This window comes from Aplidium turbinatum, chromosome 12, assembly GCF_918807975.1.
Source record: "Aplidium turbinatum chromosome 12, kaAplTurb1.1, whole genome shotgun sequence".
NCBI lineage: Eukaryota > Metazoa > Chordata > Ascidiacea > Aplousobranchia > Polyclinidae > Aplidium > Aplidium turbinatum.
Genome location: NC_137483.1, coordinates 6825805 through 6843600, shown reverse-complemented (window position 1 = coordinate 6843600; position 17796 = coordinate 6825805). Strand labels below are relative to the sequence as shown.

At 39.7% G+C, this 17796-nt stretch overlaps 1 protein-coding gene across 1 annotated transcript in view; it reads right to left on the bottom strand.

Annotated features, from left to right (window-relative positions):
* LOC145781219 (uncharacterized) overlaps positions 1–16701 on the bottom strand; it is a 37876-nt gene extending 21175 nt beyond the window's left edge. Inside the window, exons 1-3 of the mRNA XM_082592997.1 lie at positions 16653–16701; positions 16022–16339; positions 15493–15762 (exon numbers count right to left, since the gene is read on the bottom strand). Coding sequence (XP_082449123.1) covers positions 15493–15762; positions 16022–16339; positions 16653–16701 — 637 coding nt within the window. The remainder of the gene's footprint in view (positions 1–15492; positions 15763–16021; positions 16340–16652) is intronic.
* Between the last annotated feature and the right edge of the window lie 1095 nt (positions 16702–17796).

Genomic DNA, 17796 nt, shown 5'->3' with positions numbered 1-17796 from the left:
GCTGTTTCCGAGGCAAAGCCTCGAATCTCGCTATTGGTCTCAGAAAAACGACGACAGAAGTCTCATTGATACAGTAATGTATTACTATTAAATAATGTAAATTTTTGTTTTTGAGATTTAGCGAAAATTTAGGGTTCAACGAAAGCTTGCAGATTAGCCTAAGGGTTCGGCAGGTTAGTAAGTTAAAGGTTAAGAACCACTGGTCTAGTGGGAGCGTCAACCCTTGTTAACACTGAGAATCCACACTGACAAACGGCAGTGCCAGATCCAAATGTAGCAATATCTGCTGCAAGGTTGAACACTTCACAGATCAGAAAACTAGAAACAAAATTTATTTACACTGATTGGATTGAAGAGAAAAAATAAACGTAGGCTATTGCTTAAAAGATTACGGGTTTATATTTTGTATGCGTTGTCTTCAAAAAACATTTGCTTCACCACTACACATTTTGCGATTTATCACTGCACAAATTTGGTTTATCAGTGCACAAATTGGTTATCACTGACCCTTAGAATTAGGTATGGTACCGAGAATAGCGACAGCTAATATTAAATAGTTTAATGTGCACCGGTTTGTAGGCCTGCTGGAAAACCATTCCCTCTTTGTTAGGTTATCATTCTTTCCCAAAACATTTTCATTTTGCACAGTTTCTGACAATTTTTCTACCAACCCAACACGTGCTGGCCTTTGTTGAATTAAACATGTTGAGGTTGCCAAAAGAGGGGTGGGGGGGGGGCGAAATTGTTTAATTATCTTAGCTGATAACTAAACAAAACAATTGTAGTTAATTGGGCCTAGGTTGGAGCTCGGCAACGAGAAAGATGGACAAAATCATTATAATTGTAGCTGTTGCTCGAGAATGTTGGGATTTTGCCAGGGGGGCGACCCCCCCTGGCTACAGGCCTGAATCACAGGACTACCATTTTGCATATCATTAATCTATACTAGTTGGTAATTAACCCCCATGAAACTGACACCAAACAAATCTGAAATTATTGAAGTTTGGTGGGTGTAAAGAGGAAGCCCGAAAAAAAACTCAATATGAACCATCTTATGGTTAATATTTGACCCTGTGGACAGTCATTCAGGAAGTTGAAACTTTCAGGAAAAAATCTTTTTTACCTAAGCTATAAGCAGTTCAAGTTTCAAATATATAACCCAACTCCTTCAATAGTAAATACAGCTGTAAAATCATGAGCTTGACAATCACATGCAAAAGTCTCCGGAGTAGGAGGTAGGGTGGCTTATTTGACAAAAAATAAAGATTTATTAAATTTTGCTGAGGACACTCTTTTAAATGGTGAGGTTGTAAGAAAAATAACATATGCAAAACATTTTTGAATTTGAAATTGATTTAGGGGTGGCCCTCCCCCCTAAAGTTCTGCGCCCTCCCCCAAAATACCAAATATGTATATCTCAAAAACTGCTGGAGCTAGAGATACAGTTTTTGTGTCAAATAATGCAGAAAACATGATTTCCTATCTGGTTTATGAACAGTGATTGTGCCTATCTTGAGTAGAAAACCAGTTATTTAGAAAAACCCTGGTTTGGATATTCTAGAAGTGTTCCAGACGGTTGTTCGCCTGGTCAAACGTCATGTAGAAACCGTTCGGGTCTACTGAATATTACGTCATGGAAATTCCTAAAACATGAGCCAAAATTGCACCATCGTCCGTAAGACTCGTGTCAAACCTGTTGAAACCGGTTTAAACATTGTGCCTTTGAGTTATCACAAATTTTTCTGATTCATTCTTGAAGTTGTTTGTTGGAAGTCGGTCGCACATTTAACTGGTTTATTTGGTGCTTGCTAACTGGACAAATTCTCCGTCTTTTATCCAAGTAATCTGTATCGTAGTGACAGTTTTAGAGGTGTAGGCATTGCATCCCCATTTCGATAGCCGTGGGCTAATTTTACAGAAATACACTGTTTGAAAAGAAGTTCAAGTGTGTGTTTCTTCGGTCATTATATACAGACGAACGGATTCGGGAACTTTATGTTACAATTTTCCCACGAAGAGATTATGGTTTACCGCTGTGACCATAAAAAATAAAAGACGATTTTTGTCAGTTGGTAGGTCAAGAAGAAATTAAAGCAAGAAAAATAAACGACGATTATTGTTAGCTGGTAGGCCAAGAAGCACTTGAAGGCATAAAAATAAACGACGTGTTTGTTGTCAGCTAGTGCAGAAGAACTAATTAGAAATACAAGAAATAATAAAAGAAGATTTGTTGGTTGGTAGTCTACACTCTTACAGAAGCAAAGAAAAGTAAAGACATTTCTTCTCAGTTTGGTACTGAAGAAAAATAACTTTGACAATCATTGGCAAGAAAGAAGATTAAAAGACAATCCATCTGTGCTTGTAGATTCAAGTGGAAGAATCCAAGCAAGTTTTGTGGACTTTAGGACTTCATACTCGTACAGCTACGGTATCGTGCATTTAAATTCTTTTTTGTATTTTTACTGTCTTTGCAGTTAAGTTTTTATAACTACTGTAGCCTAATAATTTTGTGTGTTTGTGTAACTTAATTTTTTTAATTGTTAAATTTAGCCCCAACATTTAATATGTCTACACTCGGTGGCGACAAGGACTCGACCGCCGTAGACTCGACTGAGTTTAAGCCTGATGATGTTCTTTGCGGTCGGGCAGGCCATTCTGGGGAGGGACCCATTAACGATGAGGCTAAGTCAGTTCGAGAGGCCCGGCATCTTAGACGGGATATTTTGACTCAAATTGGGAAAATTTCTGTAGCCCTAGGTTCTTTGAGTGATAAGCAGGAACTGTTAATTTTTAGATCTAAGTTATCTACTTTAGAAGAGGAATTACGGAATTTCCATGCTCTTTTGAGTAAAATCTTTAACTCTGCGATCTTGGCAGAACTTCGTGATAGGGTAGACCCCGAATTTAACTCGTTAAAAAATAACTTTGAACAAAAAGAAAGTGAGTTCTCAGATATGTTGGATGCTGACATACATCCTGAGGATAGCGCCTCAAATGTAAGCACTAGGATGTCTATGACTTCGTCTCGGATAGTGGCACAAATTAACCTGCAGCTAAGACGAGAGGAGCTCCAGATACAAGCTGAGGCCGAAGCGAGAGCTGCTGAGGCTGCCGCGAGAGCTGAGGCCATTCGAGCTGAGGCTGCCGCGAGAGCTGAGGCCGAAGCGAGAGCTGCTGAGGCTGCCGCGAGAGCTGAGGCTGCCGCGAGAGCTGAGGCCGAAGCGAGAGCAGCTGAGGCCGCCGCGAGAGCCGAAGCGAGAGCTGCTGAGTTCGCACTCAAAGACGCTCAGTTGAGGGCTGAACAACGTAAAGAGGTAGTTTTAGCTGAATATCGATCAGAGGTGGGCTCTCGGCGTAGCTCTAAGAAGGGCTCTTCTAGGCATTCCAGAAATGAACATCAATCGCAGTTTAATTTACACAACCTTTTCCAAACGCCCGTTCAACCTGTGAGTAGACCAGGGCAATCCACACGTTTTCCAGCTGTTTCAGGAGGTCTCGGGGCCGCGGCTAAGGGTCTTCCGAATGCTGTAGAGCCAAGGTCTGCAAATTACAACCGAACTCCTCCCCCAGAGCGTACAGGTCACGGGGCCGCCATTAGCAGTAATGCTTTGCCCCCTTCACAGTTTTCTGCGCCGCTAGGTTTTGGTCGCCCAGCTACACGTAATTTGGGTGGTTGTGAGAGGCGTATCGCGTATCCTGATTTTAACGTGTGTGAGGATCGTGATCGGGCTGTGCACGTGACTGAGCCCACTCAGCCCCTTAAGCCTTAAGGGATATAGCTTGTCTTCTCCCGCTAAATCGAGTTCTCAACAGCAGGATTGCTTTTTTGAATACCAAAATAGTAAGACGTTTTTCGATAAGGCGGCCTTGATTGGTTACGATGGTAATAATATGCCATTTATCTTCTTTAAAAATCGTGTTACGGCCTTAATGGCAGCTTCGCCCTTTAAGGAGACTTGTTTGACTTTGTTACAAGCAGCTTGTGTTAGAACAGCTGCGCAAACGATTGCTAATTTGGTTTCTGACACCCCTGGCTTGTCAGAGGAAGACAGGATAGAAATGTCGTTAGCTCGCTTGTCCCAGCGTTTTGGGGTTCGTGGAGGTCTTTTTGCAGAACCGGAAATTAGAAAGTATCGCTATGGTAGCAAATTGACTTCGACCTCTTCCAGTGATCTGAAAGAGTTTAAAGATGAATTATCGCAGTGTTTGCTTTACGCGCAAGCTTATGGTCAGCGTGACAAATTGGAATGACATTTTGTTTTGGATTTGGCTAAGCGACTCCCGTTTGACGCTAAGCAGCGTTATCTTGACTTTTTAGGTGATCAGTATGGTGGCACTAATGAGCCTACTTTTCAGAGTTTGTTTGAATTTCTAGTACGGGAGGAAACGCGTAAGTCGACTGATTTTAGCATTATGCTAATGGGCGATTCTGGTGAGTCGCAGCAATTTAAAAAGTTTGGCAAAGGAAAATTGCCTTCATGTCCGGTTAGGCAGACGTCCGTAAAATCCCATGATGATGTGATGTCAGGGAGTTCGCAGTACTCGACTGTTGTTGGCGCACCGCGCGGTGGTGAAGCCAGACGTAAAAACCTACCGGCATGCATTTGTTGTTCGTCACGTGGTCAAGTTGAATATCATTTTTTGTCTAATTGTAAAGAATTTTTGCGCTTGACACCTAAAGATCGGAGAGATGTCATTGTGAAAGCTGGCAAATGCTTGAATTGTTTGCGCCAGCATATGGTTAGGGATTGCGTTCATGCAAATAACTGTCGTAAGTGTGGGCCTAACAACGATAGGAAACACTATTTTCTTCTGCATGATTTTTATGTGACGTCACATGATTCTCTGGATTCTGTTGGGAAAGATGATGCTCGTGCCAGAGTTCCTGTGCGTAATGTTAAGATTGGAAATGTTAAAGCAGCCTTTAACCGCGTTACTGCTGCTCGTGTTTTGAATCCAATGACTGGCAAATCGAAGTTGGTGTATTGTCAGCATGATCCTGGTTCGCAGTTGACGTTTGTTTCGAGTGATTTGGTGTGTGAACTTGATCTTAAACCGTACGATAAAGCGTCGTTTAAAATGGATACCCTGGCTGGTCAGAAAGCTACTTGTGCTGACCTTGTCAAACTCAACATCCAGTCGTTAGAGACAGATGAACTGTTTTGTGATATAACTTCGGTGGTTAACCCAGCTTGGGCTGATGATGTTAAAACTTTACCGCATAAACAAGATTTAAATGGTTTCCGTCATTTTCATGACGTGAATATGTTTCATTTGAATGATTGTAGTACTGTAGATGTACTGATTGGCAACGACAACGCTTATTTGATGTGGGCAAAAGAAGAACGTGTTGGTGAAAATCGTAGTGAACCGCATGCTTTACTCACTCCTCTCGGTTGGTTGGCTTGTGGTGGTAAGTCACCCTTAGAGGAAAGCGTTGCTAAAGTGTGCAGAGTGCAGACGTCTTCAGAGTCGGATGTCATCTCTGGCTTTCAGCTTAAAATTGAGTCTCGTGATATGGAAATAGCAGACCTGAATAAAGTCATTCAGGATTTGACCTTGCAAAATGAAACCTGTGAATTGTCTCGCAATGATAAGTTGGCTAGAGAACTTGTTGAACCGAATATTGAGTTGAAAGATGGTCGATTTGAGATACCTGTTCCGTTGAAGGAAGATATTGATCTACCTAACAATTTTGTGTTGGTGTCAGATAGAGTTGCTGCTTTAAGGAAGAAAGCTTTAAAACAACCTGAACTTCGTGATTTCCTTACTGACACCATGAAAGATCTTAAATCAAATGGCTATATTGAGCGTACTGGTGAAGCAGGAAATGTCAAGGAATTTGAATGGTATTTACCATACTTTGTTACGTCACAATTAAAAAAGCGCATTGTTTACGATGGCAAGTCTGAATTTCGAGGAACTTGTGTTAATGATGTAATGTTTTCGGGTCCTGACTTGTTAAACCCTCTGGTAGATGTCTTGGCTAGATTTCGGCTTGGTAGGTTTGGTCTCATGGCTGATGTGACTAAATGCTTCTTTCAAATAAAGTTACCTGAGTCGCAAAGGGATTTGTTTCGTATATTGTGGTTTGAAGATGATGACCTTGAAAATGGTAGGATGGTACCATTTCGTTTTTGTGTACACCCTTGGGGAATAAAGAGTAGCCCGTATATCGCTTGCTTGGCTATAAAGAAAATGATCGAGCAGAATCCCAGCAGTGCTGGTGAATTGACTCTCTGCAATATTGCAAATAATATGTACATGGATGATTTTATATTTTCGGCTGATAGCTTAGGGGAAGCTCAGCAAATCACTCATGAATCAATTGCTTTGTTTGATAGCCGTGGGTTTAAACTTGGTAAGTGGAGTGCTAACAAGGAGGCTATGATTGTCTTGTCAAATTTGGATAATGAGATGCTTTCACCTTTGATTCGTGACATTGACTTTCAGACTGAAAATATGACTTTGCCATCAGCGAAGACATTGGGTTGTGTGTGGCAAACCGAGTCTGACGAGATGCGTATCGCATGTTCCTTAAAGCCCTTAGCTAAACACACGCGCCGAAGTATGCTCAGTCAGCTTGGACAAAATTTTGATCCGCTAGGCTTTGGAGCGCCATTTTTTCTAAAAGCACGCCTTATACTTCAGCAATTAGCGATAGACAAGTTTGATTGGGACACCGAGGTCTCTGATAGCTTTGTTAAAGAATGGGAGTCGTGGCTTCGCTCTTTGGACCTGCTTAAGGATTTTTCGTTACCGAGATGGTATTTTGCAAACTCTGGTGTGTGCAGTCCGGATGATATTGTTTCATATCAATTGCATGGGTTTAGTGATGCTTCGAATCAAGCTTTCTCTTCTGTTGTTTACTTACGTAGACTGGTTAACGGAGTTCCGAGTGTGTCTTTCGTTCTGGGTAAATATACCATTGTTGTAAAAAATCAGTTTTCTTGGCCGATAGCTGGGAAAGAGCTTGTTGCCGCTTTGAATACAGCAAGACTCGTGAAGCAGGCCTACGAGGCATTGAAGATGCCCTACTGCCTTAAGTATTTTTGGTGTGATTCTCGTACTGTGTTGCAGTGGGTTAAAAACCCTGATTTACGTTTGAATAAGTTTATTACGCGTCGAGTTGAGCATATTTTATTGTTGTCTGGAGCCCAGGATTGGCGTTTTTGCCCTACCGATATGAACCCAGCTGATGTTGGCACAAGGCCAAATCTTATTACAAAGAAAGAATCTCGAGAGTTGTGGTTAAATGGTTCTAGTCTTCTCTACCAGTGTGAGGAAATTCCATCTGTAGAAAATGCCACTTCAGTACCTGTCCATAGCCTATATCTTCGTGACGAAGAGGAGTCGCTTGACGTTGGACAGGGTGGTCTTCACAGATTGATCGAGGCCGCACCTTCTTTGTATGTTATGAAAAAGAGAATCGCTTATTTGGTTGCTTTTGTTGAATTTTTGTGCTGTAAAACGAGAAAGCGTAGCTTTGTGAAGCCAAAACTGGATGCATCTTATCTTAACAGTGCTTCAGAGTTGGCTGTGAAGTTTGTTCAGAAGAGCGTGTATGGCGATGTGGTGCATTTAATGACCAAACGATCGCCGGATGCCCTTGAGGAAGTGATAAAGCAAGGTAGTGTTGGCGCTTCGCAACGTGAGAAGGAACGGTTGAAAGAATTACGTTCACTTAAAAAGTACAGACCTTGTGTAGATGACGCTGGTGTAATCCGCATTGAAGGGTGCTTAAGTAATTCTCCCGAGATCTCTCTTGAAGCAAAGCATCCGATTGTTTTGCCTTCGAAGCACCCCTTCACTAGGCTTGTTGTACTGTCGCATCATAATGGAAATGCGCACTGTGGAGTACAGCACACTTTGTTGTCTACGCGACAGAAGTTTTGGATCGCTAATGGTAATGCCTCCGTGAAGAGGTATCTTAATGACTGTGGTGTATGCGCGATTGAGAAAGCTCGACCTATAAGGCAGCTCATGTCTGATTTACCTTTGTCTCGCACAACTGCGCATAGGAAACCCTTTTTTGATTGCGGCTTAGACTACCTTGGACCTTTAACTTTCGTTGAAGGTAGAAGTCACAAAAAAGCTTGGGGACTCTTGTTCACATGTATGGCATCTCGCGCTATTCATGTTGAGCTGGTTACGTCATTGTCGCTGAGTGATTTTTTACTTGCCTTTACAAGGTTTACAGATTTACGTGGGCAGGTTAATGCTATTTATTCCGACAATGGAAGTACCTTTCAGGCAGCATCTAAGAAGTTACCCGAGTTGATAGGATCAGCTGAATTTCACAACGCCCTGAGACAGAGAGAGATAAACTGGGAATTTATACCTCCGTATGCTCCGGCGCAAGGTGGCGCCTGGGAGGCAATGGTTAAACAATTTAAAATCGCATTTTTTCACATTTTGGACTCTTCAATTCGTAAGCCCAATTTTATTGAACTGCTTACGTACACAGGCAGTGCCGTTCGGATCGTGAACGAACGCCCTTTGGTACCTTTGAGTGACGACCCTAGGGATTTTACTGTCATCACCCCTGCCTCACTTTTGACCCCATACTTAGACCCATACTGTGCTGTTGGGCAACCACATGATCGTGACCAATTAAGAAGGGATTATTGGTTCAATTTGTCACTTTCTCATCAGTTTTGGAGTAAATGGATCGATTTTTACTTGCCAGGTCTTCAGGGCCAGAAAAAATGGCTAAAAATGGCCGAGAATTTGGAGCCTGGTCAACTTGTAGTGGTAGGTTCTCTCCAGGACATTGGTAAACGTGGGAAGTATCAACTTGGGAGGGTGCATGAGGTAGTTCCACAAATTAGGAAAGGGAAGCCTGTGGTTCGTAGAGCTAAAGTTGCCGTCTGCAACTATGATGAGAGTACGGGGAAAGTGAAAGTAGACTATGTGTTGAGGGATATTTCGTGCCTCGCCCCCGTAAAGAACACCTAAGTGTTAGGGTTTGAGCCTGGTTTTGTCTGCGGTGGCCGACACTTGTCTGAGCCCAGAACAGTCGGTTATTATCGCAACCATTGTATATAGCATCATTTTTGCGTGTACCTACTACCTATGGTACCAATTTCATGTATCGTCGTGTTCTTATTGCTGTTCATTCTTTGCATGCCCTTTGTATTTGCGTATTAACTTAAACGTGAGTGATTCAAACAATTTGTGTATCATGTGTTTTTATTCATTGGCTCACAATTGTCGTCAATTCTTTTTTAGTTATGCCATGTTAGACTGTCATAACTAGGGGCTGCTATGTTCCAGACGGTTGTTCGCCTGGTCAAACTTCATGTAGAAACCGTTCGGGTCTACTGAATATTACGTCATGGAAATTCCTAAAACATGAGCCAAAATTGCACCATCGTCCGTAAGACTCGTGTCAAACCTGTTGAAACCGGTTTAAACATTGTGCCTTTGAGTTATCACAAATTTTTCTGATTCATTCTTGAAGTTGTTTGTTGGAAGTCGGTCGCACATTTAACTGGTTTATTTGGTGCTTGCTAACTGGACAAATTCTCCGTCTTTTATCCAAGTAATCTGTATCGTAGTGACAGTTTTAGAGGTGTAGGCATTGCATCCCCATTTCGATAGCCGCGGGCTAATTTTACAGAAATACACTGTTTGAAAAGAAGTTCAAGTGTGTGTTTCTTCGGTCATTATATACAGACGAACGGATTCGGGAACTTTATGTTAAAATTTTCCCACGAAGAGATTATGGTTTACCGCTGTGACCAAGAAGCACAAAACAGCACTGAACAAGTATTGGGGTTCAAGCTATTCAATACACAAAGTTCATAAACTAACTTGTATTGCCAGGCAGCATTTTTATATTTACACATATCACAATGGTGAAAGGAATTCCACCCAGGCACAACTACAATGTTATGATACATGCGATAGACAAACAGTAGTTAATAAATTCACAACAATACAAGAAAAGGTCGCAACTCACAATTCAGTTCAGTTTATTTTGTTGGCGGAAGAGAAAGAAAAAGAAAAAACAACAATAAACAAAAACACAACAAACACAAATAATTCGCACAACAAGGATGGCAGCGAAAGACCAAAAGGTCACCAAAGTCAGCTGCCACCCAAACATTTAAACAAAAGACCCAAAATTGAGAACATTAACACATATAGTATTATAAATACCAGCACTTTACATAATACATTAACAGTGGAATAATTTAGGGCTGTAGATTGCCTTCCCATATTAGTTTCGGGAGACGGAGTTGATCAGCTCCTTGCTGTTCCAAAGCTGTCATCAGGGAGTGGAGAAGCATCAGCTTCGGCAGTTTACGAAATTATAAAATGCCTTCGCATGTAAATTTCCCCCCATGTTTGGGTCTTCATAACTTTACTGTAAAGCATTTACAATGCTGAAATATGGTATTCTGACTTTATTTTTTGTCAAATAAGCCACCCTACCTCCTACCCCGGAGACTTTTGCATGTGATGGTCAAGCTCGTGACTTTACAACTGCATTTACTATTGAAGGAGTTGGGTTGCATATTTGAAACTTGAACTGTTTATAGCTTAGGCAAAAGTCATTTCCTGAAAGTTTCAACTTCCTAAATGACTGTCCACAGGGTCAAATATTAACCAAACGACGGCTTATTTTGAGTTTTTTTCGGGCTTTATCTTTACACCCTCCAAACTTCAATAATTTCACATTTGTTTGGTATCAGTCTCATGGGGGTTAATTACCAACTAGTATAGATTAATGATATGCAAAATGGTAGTTCTGTAAGTGTGACTATTGGTTTGGGAGATAGCGGACATCAAAAATTGATAAAAAAATGTTCAAATGTAAAACATTTCAATTTTTGAAAGGTTCTATATCTAAAACGAAATTGAAATTAGCAATTTTGATGTTAGATATGAAAACTAGGGCTGCTTCTTATTCAGAATACCAAATTTTAGATTTGTAAATGCTTTAGATTAAAATTTATCAAGACCCAAACATGGAGGAAAATTTACATGCGAACGCATTTTGAAGGACCTTGGTGACTTTGAAGGGCTGTAATTTCCAAACGCCTTGAGATAATGAGCTGAAATTGTTTTGTGTTGATTATACATTAATATGAAACTTTAGTGTGAATTTCAAGAAAATCTAAGAGGGTCGAGCTTACACACCCTGTTGAGTTGACATGGAATGACCCATTTAAAAATGCTTTCGATTACACTAAAAATTTGACGGGATTACTTTTTCAGATATTGACACGATACGAGAGGGTGCCCCATTGCATTAAAAAAAATTTCAATTTATGAATCACCCTACCCCAACACATTTGACGATACCAACCAAATCTGGACTCTAAAGCATCTGACTGCAATTTTCCAAGCAAGACATAACTAAGACCAAGATCAGACAGAAGGTATCTAGCAACCGCACAGAGAGCCAACGAAGTGATACGACGAAGTGTTCTTTCTGAAGGCAAAGTTAAAATTTCATTTTTTTAAATAAATCTGTAAGGACGCGCACTTGTTGACCATACCAGATATACAAAAACAGTGGTTAATCTAGAGTATTTTCGTCGGTTTGTAGAACCTCCAACAAGCTTCAGTTGCTCAGTTATGAAATTTATTCTTTTACAATCAGGAAAAAATGCTTCAAAAGAAGTTGTAAAATTATCAAGAACATAATCAAAACTAGTTCTGTGACAAGACGGTAATTGACATTTTAGGTCAGTAGTTAGATAGTTCTTTTTAATAGGTTTCTGGAAGATAAATGGAAGATTGAAAACATTTTCGTCCCGGACGCGTTAATGATGAAAAACAAAATGATTGAAAATAATGTATAGCTACAATAGTAAAGTCTTAGTTAAAATTTGATGATTGCTGCGTCATAATGCCTTGTGTTGCGCTAGCGAATGTGACGAAAGTTGTTTAACTCATATTTTCTCGGTTACAGAGTTTACATTATAGTTAATCTTTCTTGCATTCTACCTTCTGGATAATTCTATTGATAAAATCTTATAAATATGAAGGCAGTTCTCGTGAGAAAAGGTAGTTGACGTGAGAACAGGCAACAGAATTGTGGACGTGTGTTGCTTTAGTGCAGGGCCGGATTAAGGCGGAGGCTGACGGGGCTGCAGCCGCAAGCCCACCAAAAATAGGCCCACCGATAACAACTTACTAAGAGCAACTGACATGCTTATTATCAGGATCGAAAGAATGAAGGACGAAAGTCATAGAACGAATGCTAACTGTGTAAACCAGTGGTTCTTAACCAGGGGGCATGCCTTCCCAGGGGGTGTCAGCTAATTTCCAAGGGGGCGCGAGACCTAGCGTGTTCTACAACTTTATCTCTGGTTTTAAATCATGCAGACATCTCACTTACAAATTAATTAGGTGTAAATAATATCGCATCATGTAGGGTAGCGTTTTTATCAGCTTTAGCATCGTGCAGGTTAAGATTTTAAATTTAGTCTTTATTTAAAGTCGGAAATTTTGAAACAAAGGACCATTTGCTAAGGGAGGCACGATAGAGAAAAAGTTAAGAACCACTGTTGTAAACAAAGGTAGCACTTAGATGGTGGCTGTGGCTCTGATGATGACATGCTTATACTATATCTGATTTGCATTGCAGAGTGTTGCCTGTCATTTTTTTATAACTGTAGCACTGTGATTTTTGTACATCCATGGGCCAGAAAAGGTTGCATTCCTTAGCTCTACTCTGCACTGAAAACGAAATTTTGGAAAAAAAATAGACACTGATGATGTTATTAACAGCTTTGCTTTGTCCAAATCCAGAAAACATGTCAATAAGAAATATAAGCCCCAGATTACCATATAGCCCCAGGTCCATCAAAACCTTAATCCGGCCCTGGTTTAGTGGATGGTGTGGTAGGCTATATGCTTTATGCTGAATTACAGTGGAATTCGCTGAAGCTTACATGTATTTGTCCTATTGTCCCATTTTTTTAAGAAAGAAGTTCCATAGAGTAAACCATTGCAACTGATGTCCATTATGTGAACCACCAAAAATTTCTTTGGACCACTAAACATTCCAGGTGGACCACCAGTGGCTCAAACTGTTATATTGCAAATTGTGCAGTAGTTTACATGACCTTAAAAGGGCATCTGCCCCCCTCCCACTTCCGGCGCCCCTGTCGGTTCTACTGTGGATGTGCTAATGTGAAAATTGTTTGTACCGGTATTTATTTCGTTTTTGTAATGTTGACAATTTGAAGTTGGTTTAGTTTGTTGGTAGCCTATATATATATTAAGTACTTCGGCTTCTTATGTTTTGATTGCTTGCTTATGGGCACGCAAAGAAGAAAGTGTTTTCAAAAGGTCTATATTTTTGGATTTGGGAACCCCCCCTTGAAAATGTCTGGCTACGGGCCTGGTTTTGAATAATTTTGTTTTGTTTTTTCCTCTCTCTCGTCAACAAAACCTACCTAACTAAACTGAACTAAGCTTTGGGTCTTGTGTACTTTAAGCCGCCACGTTCAATGCGGACATCTTAAAGTACAAAAGACCATTGGCTTTTTTCTGTACGATCTGAGGCTCACCTTCTTTTGAGATTTGAAGTTCCTTTCTTCTTAATTCAACTTGCATTAGAATCTTCTGATAAACTCACAAAGCAATCATCAGTAAAATGCAAAGAACACACCTTAGAACTTTTGCTTGGAACAAAATCTTTTCGAGAAAGTTTACAGATCCATTTTTCTAACAGTTCATGATTTTGAAAAGGAAAACTGTGCATTGACACACCTTTTGGTGTTTTATGCCTATCATAGCCACTTTTACAGCCATAAGCAGAGCAACGTCCCACAATTCGAAATTTGTACCAAGCTATACATCCTGCAACAATTCATCAGGTGTCTTTATTTGTAAATCAAATTTGAATGACTAAATTAATCCAACATGTAACTGCTGTGATAAGAGAACTGAATTGGAAACATCGCTTTCTAACTGATTTCAACTCTGTAATATGCTATAGTTTTGCGGAAATTACAAAATACCATAGCTAACTGCTTACTACTATTATGTAGGCTATTTCCAAAACTTGACTTCTTGCAAACTTGCATGCCTTACTGCTGTGTTGTTATCAATGTCACTCAATGCAATCCTTCTTGTATTCACTGTCAACAATCAAAAACGTGGCGTTTTTTGATAATGTTTTATGCTTTGTAAAGTTGTACATAGGCTACTTTTGTACCGAGCAGTACCATAGGTTCCATTCTCACAAGCCTTTCCCATGGCTACTGCTGTGCTAACATCACAGTCACGCACACAAAACATTAAAAAAAGGTAGCCTAATTTCTACAAAGCACACAATTTCCTTCAAAGTTGAAAACTGAACCAAAAATTTTTTTCATAAGAAAACTTAAATAAAATGAATTCTCTGTCTTCTGCCTAGTTTTTGAAAAACTGATTTGAAAAACCACATTGCCTTTGGGTCCACTGTGGTATGGTCACGTGATGAATACGTCACCTGTGACCAGTACAGGTAGTCTAGAAGTGCATGGCCATTTGCTCTTGAACGGTGTCGAACTGGTGCCCTTTTTAGTGGTGTACCAGGCAGAGGTGTTCGGAGTCAGGTTTTTTAGACTCCTGCTCCACTTCGACTCCGAAGGCTACGACTCCGAGTCCATTTCTGCTCCAAATATTTTGAAAATGTTGACACCCAACTCCAATCGACTCCAAACGTAAAACATAAACCACAACCCAGATCGTTTTCATAGACCACTACATATAATACTTACAGTATAACCTACCTTCTCAATTGCCTGTCATGGAAAGAAAAGCATATTTTAAATGAAAAAATTAGTGTTTAAAAAAACAAAACCATGGAAGTAGGCTATACAAAACTAACAACTGCACAAAGTAGCCTATATCGTAACTATTGGTACAATCAAATAATTAACTGGAAAGAAATCGGACTTCGGCTTTAATCCTGATCCTATTTTTGCAAAACATTTCAGACTCCGGCTCCACTCCGAGCAAAAACTGAGACTCCGGCTCCTAAATATTTCAAAACTGCTGCTCCTGTACACCTCTGGTACCAGGGCTCTCACCACTCGCCTACACAGCCGACTAATGAAATTGTGCTGAGTAAACTTTAGGGTTGCTAAAGTGTAGACTAGGAGAAAGCTACCCAATGTGCGGCCCAGAAAAAAAAACATCTGCGGCCCTCGTCTAGGCTCATAACCTACTTAACAAATCGTTTGATGACGATTTGATAAACTGTAAGATTTTTTTTGCAAAGATTTTTGTGTATTTTATGTAGATCTGAAATTCAAGCCTTCAATTGTAATTTCAAAATAATGTTCATCATGAAATGCATTTAGCAACAACTTAATGTTGTTTGTAGCCTACCAAATTTGACAAAAAACAACAGCTCTAGGTTTTGGTAAATTTACAAACTTTTATCGCTTCAGAAACATTTTGTTTCAATTATAGCGATAGCAAATTAAAACTGTCGTATAAACTTTTGTGTTAATGCTTTTATACAAACCATGAACTTACAAACAACGTCTATATGTATCCTTGCAGTGAAACGCCCAAATTGGTCAGTTGTTATACAAGTGTATTCTCCAGTATCCGATTTACTTAATTGTGTCAGGCTGAGTGTAGAACTTGTACAAGAAAAACCATTCGGACCTTTCCACTGATATGTTGCACCCAAATCACTCCCATAGTCAACAGAACAAGACAGATCTAGATCTTCATCTCGTTCAACGGTTAATACCTCGTTTCGAAGTTTTGCATTCTTGGGAATGTTTAACTTGACCAACCCTAAAGGTAACAATACAATAATAGATAGCGTTCTCTTTCCATGTTATGTTTAAATGAATTCAGTAAAAATTAAAGTAATTTGTTTTCATGAATATGTTGACAACTGTTGTTTTGATTTTATGGCTTGATTGAAATATAATACAAAAGGATTTCAAAAGTAAATAAACAATTTAGAAAACATTGATTAGAAAACTTTTTCTAAGTAAGCACACAACAACGTCATCAAAAACAAAATATAGGCTACAATCATGTTGCTTACTGGTCTGTGGGACTACAATAAACTCTTCTGAGCTTCTCTCCATCGATCCAAGACTATTTGTCGCCAAGCAACTCACTGACATAAACGTGACATCAACCGTTTGATCGAACGAACAATGACCGTTTTTAGCATCCATAGTCAATGAATAAACTTGACTGCTGCCATCGTAGAACCTCCACACACATCGATGGACAATTGGATTAGCTTCACTTGAACAATTCATGACAAGATTTTGACCAGGTTGAAGATAATATTTTCCATTCAAAAGAGCCAAATGATTAGACTCAATGATGTTGATAACAACATTGGTGGGTGGATCTGCAAAACAATGAAAAACTTCCAATTTTAACAGTTATTTTTACCCACCACTTGTTGTTACGGATAAGCGATCAAAAAGCATTGTTTTGTGTCAGGTTGTTACGGGCAAGTTTCATATCAAACGTCATATAAAACCATTCAGGTCTACTGAATCTTAGCGTGTTACGTCATGGAAATTTCTAAAAAATGAACAGATTGCATTATCGATTGCAAGACCTGTAAAGCATTGCAGCTGCAGCATAGCATTGCATCATCGTTGAATCTTTAATTATGAAACAGCTGTAGGCCAGGCTTGAACAAGTGTAGGCCGAACTTGAAGAGGTGTTGGCCAGCCTTGAACAGGTGCTTGAATTGCTTATCATTATTACCTCACATAGCTGCTTACGTGCGTTTGAGATATAGCAAATTATTCTTGTCATTCGTAAAATTGTTGCTTGAAAGTTAGTCGCATATTTAACTGTTTTGCTTAGTGCTGCCAGCTGGATGAAATTTCCGTCTTTTATCTAAGTAGTTTGTATCGTAGTGACAAGTTTATTGGCGTATGGTGTTGCGTCCCAATTTCGACAGCTTTGAGGCTATTTTTACAGAAATACAATTCTTGAATAGACGTTTCCAGAAGAGTGTTTCTTTCGGTCATTGCATAAAGACGAACGGATCCGGAATCTTATGTTACAATTTTCCCACGAAGAGATTATGGTTTACCGTTGTGACCATAAATAATAAAAGACGTTGTCAGTTGGAACTTAGAAGCACAGAAAGAATAAAAGACGATCTTGTTGGTTGGTAGGCTATGTACACTACTACAGGAGCAAAATAAGACGATCTTGTTGGTTAGTAGTCTACAGAAGCAAAAGATGAAAGCCGTTTTCTTCTCAGTTGGTGCAAAAGAACTTAAAGCACAAGAAAATTAAAGACTTTTCTTCTCAGTTGGTACTGAAGAACTTCAAGCTAAAAATTAAAGGCGTTTCTTTGTTGGTTCTGAAGAAAAAACAACATTGACATTCATTGGCAAGAAAAAAGATTAAAGACGATCGATCTGTGCTTGAAGATTCAAGTGAACGAATCCAAGCAAGTTTTGTGGACCTTTAGGACTTCATATACCCCTACAACTACGGTATTGTGCATTTAAATTCTTTTTGTATTTTTACGGTCTTTGCAGTTAAGCTTTTTATAACTTAATATTTTGTGTGTTTGTGTAACTTAATTTTTTAATTGTTAAATTTAGCCCCAACATTTAATATGTCTACACTCGGTGGCGACAGGGACTCGACCGCCGTAGACTCGACTGAGTTTAAGCCTGATGATGTTTTTTGCGGTCGGGCAGGTCATTCTGGGAAGGGACCCAGTAACGATGAAGCTAAGTCAGTTCGAGAGGCCCAGCATCTTAGAAGGGATATTTTGACTCAAATTGGGGAACTTTCTGTAGCCCTAGGTTCTTTGAGTGATAAACAGGAACT